General features: G+C 35.1%; 1 protein-coding gene and 1 non-coding gene across 2 annotated transcripts; both read right to left on the bottom strand.

Annotated features, from left to right (window-relative positions):
- Positions 1-5,652: 5,652 nt before the first annotated feature.
- TRNAS-AGA (transfer RNA serine (anticodon AGA)) lies at positions 5,653-5,734 on the bottom strand. The gene has a single exon. It is a non-coding gene; the product is annotated as a tRNA-Ser (tRNA).
- A 421-nt stretch (positions 5,735-6,155) lies between these two features.
- Positions 6,156-9,975, bottom strand: LOC147504678 (E3 ubiquitin-protein ligase CSU1-like). The gene is made up of 2 exons (XM_086557469.1): positions 9,693-9,975; positions 6,156-6,991 (listed from the first exon to the last, which is right to left on the bottom strand). Exons 1-2 carry the CDS (start codon positions 9,929-9,931, stop codon positions 6,316-6,318), a joined length of 915 nt encoding a protein of 304 aa, XP_086413595.1. The 5' UTR covers positions 9,932-9,975; the 3' UTR covers positions 6,156-6,315.
- Positions 9,976-10,192: the final 217 nt, after the last annotated feature.

The raw sequence follows: 10,192 nt of genomic DNA, 5'->3' as shown, positions 1-10,192 counted from the left end.
TCTTTCCACGTACCGCAGCGGTTACCTTGCAGTTCCTGGTGCCGCTCTCCCCACTCTCCACGTTTTTAGCAGCCTTCAGTGGTTGGGATACCGCGGATCTGATCCTGTGCACCCTGTCTTCCAACGCTATACCGCATCCGTCCCTTTGTCACCACTAACCTCCTAGGTCATGTGTACATCCTATACAGTAATATTGTTTCATAAACTTTTGTGATAGTTGCTCCCAAGTAGTTATAGAATTAGAGGGTAAGGATCTATACCAACGTAGTGCGGCATCCTCAAAAGTCAAGGGGAACAACCTTAATCTAGTTTCTTCATGGGAAAGATGAGGTGCTTTAAAAGTATTTAATATGCTCAAGAACTTACTCAGATGATTATACGGTTCTTCATTTGTTTTGCCATAATATCTTGGCAACATATTAAGAATGGTGGGCTTAATCTCATAGTTATTGTTATTGTCGAGCATCACTATGCAGTTCGGTGGTTGAACCGCGATAGGTTGAAACAAGGTGCTAAGAGTTCTTTGATCAGCCATGGCGGCTAATGGTACTCTCTCTGGTGTATCTTCTAAGTCTACTAGTCGTGTGTGTGTTTCAGATTCAGAATCAGATCCTGAGTTTGATGGTGTGGTCTCCTCCAAAACCAGAATTGGAAGATTGTTACAAAAATTAGCTCTTATGATTAAACATTTATGAGGTGAATCACGAAACCAAGTTTTCATGCACTAAATAATAAAGCTATGTAAAATAATCTAATATCCACTTAATTAACTAAATTATATTATCAAACTATATGATGCTAACTATTAATGCTAATTATGAAACCGCTAACAGGGGATTCACGGTGAAAGAGAAGCACTTACTGTTACAGCAAGCAAACCAACTCCAAAAATTTTGGAATTTTTATAGCAGCTACCTGATACATCCAGGAAGTAGCCTGTAAAATTTCAGAGCAATCAGAGCTTGCTAAGTTCCTCTTCTGTATTGTTAAATCCTGCAGAGTCCAGTGAAGAAGTTTTCTGCACACACTGTAAACAATCGATTAAATAAATATGTAAAATAGCACTAAAAATCACGAAAGTTTTATTGGAGTCTCCTGACATGTCAGTGATGATCCTGTAAAAAGTTTGGATTATTTGGAATTTTACAGATCCTTCTTCTCGACTATTCTTCCAGAGACCTTGGTCCTGAAAAGCTGTAGAAACACACTGAAAACAAGCAACTAGTTAAGTGGTCAAAACAGGTCAAACAATACTCAAATTTTTACTGAAAGCTCCTGACGAATCGAGGTTCCTCCTGTAAAAAATTTAGAATTTTTGATAATGTGCAAATAACTCAGCTCGACTGTTTTTACAGATGCTTGCGTCCTGAAAACTGAAAACGGGTTACTACAAAGACGATGTTAGTTACTCCGGTAAGACAAGTACTAAAAATTCAAAAAAAATTCAATAAATTACCGATACAGTACAAATCAACTCTGTAAAATTTTAGAATTTTTTGAAATTTATAAATACGTTTTCTGTACTGTTCTTTTCTGTTAAACAAACACTAAACTTTATCAAAATACTTTCTACTATGCAAATCTAATTGAATTATGCTAAATTAATATAATTATGCTAAATATGCAATTTAAACTATATGAATTCCTAAATTAAAGTAAACTAAATTAAATATTATATCACCTAATCAATTTAGAGCAGGCAGCGGCGCCATTGAAAAAGCACGCAACACGTTATTATTTATGTCGTTGTTTGTGTTACGTATCTTTTGCAAATCTTACTTAGTTAAGTGATGATAATAGAAATTTCTAATCTAAATTACTCTAATGGATGCAAGTAAAAGATGTGGCTAAGTAATAATTAATATATGGTTGATTTGATTTGAGATTTAAACTATACATAAACTAAACTAAATTAAATATATAAATATGAATCAAGAGAAAGAATATCTCGGGAGAGATGAATCCACCAAAATCATAGAATTAGTCTAATAGATCTATCTATCATGCTTAATATAAATCACCAATAGAAACTCACCATACCTACAAACATTATGCTCATAACCATGATGATAATATGTGGCTTTCAACGTGCTTTCTATCTTTCCATCAAATACTTCTTCAATCTCCAATGATATCTTCTATCAAACCAAATTGTGCTTTAAGTGACATTCAATATACAACTTTAGGTGCCATAGAAAATCCACATGCGGCATTAACCGTACAACTAATTGAGGTGCCATAAAGAATCAAATCATCACACTAGAACACTAAAAACTAGAAGAAAAGAATCTAGGGTTTGTGGTATTTGGCTCTACACAATCTTGAATTACCCTAAGACCTCCTAACCTCCACAGGAGCGTTAGATCAATGGACGAATAAGAAGAAACTCAATGAGAGATTTAAACTAAAACATGATAGAAGAAGAACTAAACTAAAACATACGAAAAAAGGCTTCATCTCCTCTCCCAAGAGAAGGGAGATTAGCCCCTCATACTATGCTATGAACACAATATGAAAAGGAATCATCTTTATAGCTATTAATGGTGAAAAAGTCTAAACTTTCTTCTCTCTTAATTCTAGATCTAAGATGCAAACACTAAATTTCCTAGATGATGTAAACTGAGGTTTTTGTGCCTTATATATTGGCTTACATGCTCGTCTGGATAGAGATCCGAATCCTATGTTTATTTGGTGTCAAACTCTCTGTAATATTTCTAGAAGCAATCCCAAAAAAAGTTAAATTCGGTTGGACCAAAGTTGGACGTGGCCCACTTTTTGCCTCTCAAGAGTTATTTCCCAAGCCGCAGCCTGACTCCGACTTCGGTTTCTAATTCTTGAGAAACTCTGACTTTTTTTCCATTGTTGATCTCATCTTTCTATGAAGTCGAAATTAAGGCTTTGAGATCAGATTGAAGACTCTTATAACTCAATTATTATTCTCTTTTAGAGTCCCATTAGGCTTGGCACTTATGGAGACAAATATGACATTTTTGCCCTAGGCCTTTAGCTGTAATTCCTAGTGACTCCTTTTTGACTTGTTTGACTTCTTTTCCCTCCATATTTTATATTTAGGTTCTTTGACCTGTAAAAACACAAATTGCATCATATTATAATATTTAATTATAAAATAGAGACTAACATACACATAATTGGGGTTATAAATCATTACTTTTGAGCACTTATCACATTGCTCATTAACTACTTGCTTAATGAGTTGCTTAATAATAAGAAGAATAAGCAAAACTCTTAAATTTGTATTGGTCTTTCTGTTTGTATGTACATGACTGTGTATCATATTTTTATGGGAATTACCATCCCAGTGAGCTCCAATTTGACTTTGTATCTTTCTCCTTTTATTAATGAAATCTTATTTCTCTAATGAGAATATTATCTTAAACTAATTTTGGATGTGTCCATGACTCTATGCACGACAAAGCGATTTTTCAATGTATTAGATCATGGCCAAACAATAATGTCCCACTTCATTTGTATTTTCTATTAAGCAGTACCAAATGGATTTGCATAGACTGATTTGTTTAGAAATGTCAAAAGAATAGAAGGCACTATTGTCCTATGTTAAATATGATCGAAGTATCTAATGTCAGTTTTAGTGATAGATTTGGGCGAAATTTAAAATGTTATGCTGATTCAAGAAATTTGAGGAATTAATCTTGAAATTAGAGGCACTAATCACATTTCAGAGATTTGGCAAGCTGATTACAGCTACAACTTTGTTGGCTCTTGCAGTTTGAAGACAAGATACACGCCTATGTAGTCTCAAATTAATGTACCTACTACCTATCCATATCGTCCCTCTCTATATTTAGTACTTCCATGGACTTATTCATATTCTTCAATGTTCATTTGTTTAAACTTACAGAAAAGGAATTCACGTTTCACATTTTTGTGTTAATAAGTGATCTTTTTACATACTCTTCGGTACGATTTATTTCTACCCAACGTGCAGAGAGCACGTGCATTTGGCTAGTTTACATAGTCACTGAAGCTATGAAAACTTAAATTTACATAGCAACTTGATCTATGAAAATTTAAATTTAGAAGAGTGTGTTTAAAAGTCTGCAAATAAATAAGAAACTATGTATGATAAATTGTTTTCACATAACATTTCTTTGTAATTGACCAATCTAACATCTGACAGAACGAACTCATGTAATTTTATACGACATGTTAAAATGTATTTTTACACAGTAGATTACTACAACTGATATCCGACATAACTGATCTATGTAAATTTAAATTTACACAGTAACTTGACTTATAAAAAATTATATTTTCATAAAGAAAACATATCGATCATAACCTATCTGAAATTATTTTTACATGGTATATATTTCTTAAACATAACAAATCCAACTGAAAAACCAAAACAGATTCCCATTACATCATCTACTAACAATACATTAAGCCAAATCAGCCTTTTTAATTACATCCATAATTCTAACAAATATAGTTATTACATCAAAGATATAACAAATCCACCAAGAGCTAATTAAACAAAATCAACTCATCATTTCTTGCATTATTCTTTTGGATCCCATGTTCTATGTTGGGATATGATCAACTCTAAGTCTTTTCTCAAAATCTGCCACAAGACCAAGCGTAGGTAATGCGGAACCTCTAAAGGTCTTGTACGACTTATGCTCGTTTATATTCTGTTACAATGAGAGAAAACCAATTAATAACAAAGATTATTTATGCAAATTTTAAAATACATAAATAAATTACCATGCAAATTTAAAAGTGCAGAGTAAAAATATTATGCAAATTTAAGAATGCAGAGTAAAACTACTATACGCACTATACAAATTTAAAATTGCAGAATAAAACTACAACACAAATATGAAAATGCAAAGTAAAACTACTACGCAAATTTAAGAATGCATAGTAAAACTATTACCCAAATTTTAAAGAATACAGAGTAAAACTATCTCCACACATTACATAAACATAAAAAAATAGAGTAAAAATATTACGCAAATTTACAAATACAGAGTAAAAACTACTACGAAAATATAAAAATGTATACTAAAACTACTACATATACAAACATAAAAATGCATACTAAAACTACTACATATACAAACATAAAAATGCATAATAAATCCAAACTTGTAATTGCAAAACTATAAAAACTATAAAATACAGAGTAAAATCACTAAATAAATGTAAATTCATATTTACAAACTAACTCACATATGAAAATTCATTTTAATTTTTCATACAAATTTATAAAAATATGATTAAAGGTTGAAGATTCTCACCATATTTGGTTTGTTCACCGTAGTTTTAGGAGCAACCATCTTCTCAATTTCATCTCCATCTCTTCTAGAACTTAAAGGTTTGATTTTTGTTTGTTTGGATTTTCAGCTTTTTCGAAATTGTAGATCGAGTTCTTTCTTTTCTCTGTTGTTGCTTTCATATTTTTTGTTAATGATTCATCCACTTTATTTTGTACTATGTGAATGTAGACTTGCAGGAGAAAATATTTTAGATATAAAAAACCGGCCGGGTGCATAGATTGGTAACATCCATCAGCGTAATTTGTGATTTCTTGTAATCCATTATTTCACGTTAGCATGTCTAAGAAAATAATTTTCGACTGGAAGCTTTCACCAACAAAATTAAAAAAAGCGTGGACGGCAGGATTCGAACCTGCGCAGGCAAAGCCCACATGATTTCTAGTCCTGCCCGATAACCACTCCGGCACATCCACTCTCCTTTGTTATGAAGACCACAAACATTTTATAATTCCACTTATCTTGACCAACCTTTATAGCTAATAAGTACTCAATCCGTTTCCATCAAGTAAAACAACAATATTAAACAAATTAATCCGCTCTCTAAGCAAATGAAATGAAAATCAAACGGCTCCTAATTGGGAACTAAAATCAACGTGCATGGCATGAAAACCTCTGAATAAATTGACTTTGGGTAGAGATCTTTTTGGTTAGAAATTTAAATTTTGTAATAAAAAGTAATCCACTACTCTTCTGGCTAAAGAGACAAGCTAATGCCGAATAACAACGTTGTCCGTCATATAGCAAAAGTTTTCTCAGGGGAGAGTTATTAGCACACTTACATATGACGTATAGCAACTGATCAATTAGATGACTACATGTATAGCAACTGATCAATTAGAAGACTACATCACCCTGCTGCTATTTTTCATACATTGTCCAGGAAAACGCGTACAAGCACCACGAGTGATGCATAATATGATAATAGTCAAACAAGAAGAAGAAAAAAACAACTTAACAGATCATCAAAGCACAATGCACAGAACTGAAAATGAGTTTAGGTCTTCACAGCCGGTCTCACAAGCCCCAGTCCTGAACCACTTCCCAAATGCTTGAAGTCAGTAGCCTCGAGATGATCATCATGTGCAGCAAATCCAGTTCCTCCTCTTTCCAAACAGACCAAACTCCTCTCTTTGCAACCCTTGTTGCACACCAAACAGACTTTATCAACAGCCATAAACCTATCTGCACACTTCTTGCAGAAGACGTGCCCACACGTGCTTAGTGCAACGAGTGTTAGCGTATTAGTAAGAGTAACCTTGCAGCTAGGGCAGATGAAGTTGGTGTTAATAGAATTGGACTTCTTCTGCTCCTTGTTCTCTTCTGTTAAGTAGATGGGAAAGAGGGTCTTTAGCTTCAGCTTCTCTTTGCCTTCTGGACAGATGGTGGAGGTGGAGGGAGCTTGAACTTTAACTGGAGCTTCTGGTGTTGCAGAGGGAAGCCAAAATGCTTTCATGTTGCGAAGAGCTTCCGCTTCATATGATGTGACTTTAACGCTGTTAGCACCATGGAAGCCATTTTTGTCTCGAGTGTAACTTCTGTCATTGTACTGAGGAACTGCGCCATGGTTTTGCTGATCAAATGCTTCAAGCTCCTTGGCTTTCTGCAGCATTAACTTCTCCTCTTCTTCATCATTTTCTTGCTTCTGTTGGAGAGCATGAGCAGCAAGCCTCCTGGAAAAACAAGTTATGAAGTGTTCCAAAATGAAAAATTATAGATTTCTTATTAAATGAGTAATAACCCAAGTACCCAACTAGGAAGGCCCCGATGAAAACTAGAAAGCACATTATACTGAATACATCAAATTATAATGCACTATAATTGGGCCTATAAAAAAATTACATTGACTAAAACACAACAAAAAAATGTTTTGTATAAATTAACTGGTGGATCATAACCATATCACACTTTCTAAACTCTGGCACTTCATATTGTTTTTTATAACAGGAATCAGTTATGTTTTTTCCTTTTCTTCTTTATTTTTTCCTTTCACTTTTGTTCAGTAAAAATCTATATGTAGTTTAAATTAGTAATGATTAGCAAGTCTTCTCTATGATCTAAGTAAGCAAGGAGCTACTCTTAATCTCTCATACTCCTAAATACAATAAGATGATTTTGACATACAAATGTATCCCAAATGCAAATAGAACTTACAAAACGCACGCCCTTGTAGAACCAACACAAGCCCAGAAGCGCCTCAATCATTGGTCTCCAGCTAACCACTAAACCTTGGTTGAAAATGGTTGCACTATCATATCCCTGGCCAAATCCTCCTTGACGTTCAAAGTTGGCGACCAAGGCCTTGTGAAATAAAAGATGATCCACACTTTCCTCCACCAAATTGTAAAGAGAACAAGAAATAGGGATACTCGATCCCCTTCGACTTCTGGAAAAAACATAAAGTCCTAAACACAAAAGAGATTGAAGACGTAACAAAAAGATGACCCTCACTTTCCTCCACCCACTTGGAAAGAGAACAAGAATTAAGCATATTTAAGCCCCTTCGATATAGGTTGTCAATAGTTTGAATTCTTTCCGAGAAAAAGAACTGCATATACTTCACAAACTCTACAGTCAAGCAGGGAGGTAGCCTCCCACCGTCAGACATGAGGACAAATTTTGAATTAAGAAAAGAAATAAACAAAATATAACTCTCAGCATTTATGATTAATATACTGAAGCCTATTGGTGCAAACGGACGCAAATAAAATCTCGATATCTAAGATACTGACACACAAAATATTGTTTGCCTATCTCTGACAATATTGGCATACATCACAAATCGCAAAATTTCATGGTATTAATAACTATGGTTAGACCATCTCCAACCACTACAATTCCAACTTCCTGCATCTGTACAAAACAGTGTTTGCAGATGCAAGTAAGCCTGATTGGTCGTCTAACAATAACTGATGTACAAGACCCCAACTCTCATACGCCATCTCAACTGGCATCTGATGTTCATAAATCAGGAAGCCAAAGGTGCTTTGCGTCTGGATATCCTTGCTACTACATAGTACATAGTACATACCCCACTGTGTCTTCTTCCCTCTTATCACTCCATTAACCCACAGAGAAGCTTCACGGATGTTTTCCTCCTACATCATATGTATGAACTGCTTTCTCTTACATTATTTTTCCCATAACAGTACTTAATCCATTTTTTTTAATGTTGACAACAAGTAAACACTCTCCAAATCTAATAATTATCAAGGTACTTTTTTTTCATCGGGGGGGGGGGCATCAAGAAATTGAACTTCGGAGAAATACCCATGGTGGTCAGCAATAACAAACAACTTAGGACGGACTCTGAGAGGCCTACACCTCAAGGCTCTTAGGCGTTTTATGAGCATTGGGGACTACGACTAAGACAATAAGAATCACATTTCATGAAAACACTGTGTTGTCAATGTTTAAGCTCCCTTAAGGCACAATGTTGAATTTAATTTAGAATGACTTGATTCTCACGTCTTCGGTTGGACTTGGGTTGGATAATGGAGCCCGACTGAAAACTTGAGCTGGGTTCGGATTGAAAAGTTTAAACACCGGCCAACCCCAGCCCACAACATTTATATGAATACAAAGGCTTCGGGTTTGAATTTTTGAATTTAGTCCTCTTTTCTTCATCAGATTGGACTACTAAGGGTACCTTTGTTTGCCAGGAACCCGTAATGGGGTCGAGGATTACTTGGGTGCCTCCTGTCTCAACTCACCATCGTCTTCAACCACCACTCTTCCAAAATGGTATTCTTCAAATTCTGGCAGAGTCCTGATCAGATAGGCATCTCTATCTAACATAAGTGACAATGATATGTAAATGTAAATTTTTGTTAGATCACAATTATCCACCAACAGCCACAGAGTAGAGACCTCTCTGAAATCCCCAACAACTACATCTACTTTCTCCAGCATCCCAAATTTGCATTCCAAATTCTGGAAATCTTCCAGGTACCATAGATGCACCAGCACTCCTAAAAATTTGACCCATCTCCTTCTTTTCTTCAACCAATCAAGATTAGTGATTAAAGAATCAAATTGCCACTTGTGAAATCCTAATCTAACGCCATGGATAGACATATCATAGATCTTAAGCATCCTCTCTGCCTCCTCACTCTCCACTTCTCAAGGCCCATTGTAAACTGAACAAATCTATGACCCAATGAATGCACTCAAGATGTTCGGGGAATGACGTTAGCGGACACCTAAAACCGTTCATTAATGTACATTAAAATCGTTTTCATGGATCTCCAAAATACTACCACTACTGGAGCAGTCGAACCTATAACAATTATTCGTAGAAATAACGACCACCCTTACTTACAATAATTAATTAATTAATTAATTAGTCAATTAAAAAGGGGAAAGGGAGCATACCTCTGAATGTCTTTCTTCTGAGAAAGTAAGCATTCGAGAATACATTCTTTACAAAACACGTGACCTTTCTGACAACAGAGTGGGTCAATCAAAGGTTTCAAACAAAGACAACAAGCGTCAAAGGGTTTGATTGAATCTCTTCCAAGTCTTTCTTTCTGTGTTCCGTAACCGAGCTTTTTCTTCTCATCGTATGTGAAGTAAGCTAGGTCGTTGTTGTTCTTCGAGTGTCGTTGAGGCATATCGATTTGTCTGTTTGTTTTTTTTTTTTTTTTTTGGTTCTTTGTTCTCGTTCAGTTCTTTTATATATGCTAGCTTATTATCGGAATATATCGCTGAAAACTTATCGTTGATTCCTTGGGTTGCCTAGCGGGATGTATAGTTCACATGTTGACAATTGTCAGACAGACCACCGACCTCAAGGTTGGTTTGACCAGATGCCGCATGTTAGGGTCGAGGATGAGCATCGACTGAATTCAAATAAGCGATTTCGATTGGTCATT

The sequence above is a fragment of the Coptis chinensis genome, chromosome 4, assembly GCF_015680905.1.
Source record: "Coptis chinensis isolate HL-2020 chromosome 4, ASM1568090v1, whole genome shotgun sequence".
Classification (NCBI taxonomy): Eukaryota; Viridiplantae; Streptophyta; class Magnoliopsida; order Ranunculales; family Ranunculaceae; genus Coptis; species Coptis chinensis.
Note: the sequence above shows the minus strand (reverse complement) of the source record. Positions and strands in the feature narration are given on the sequence as shown.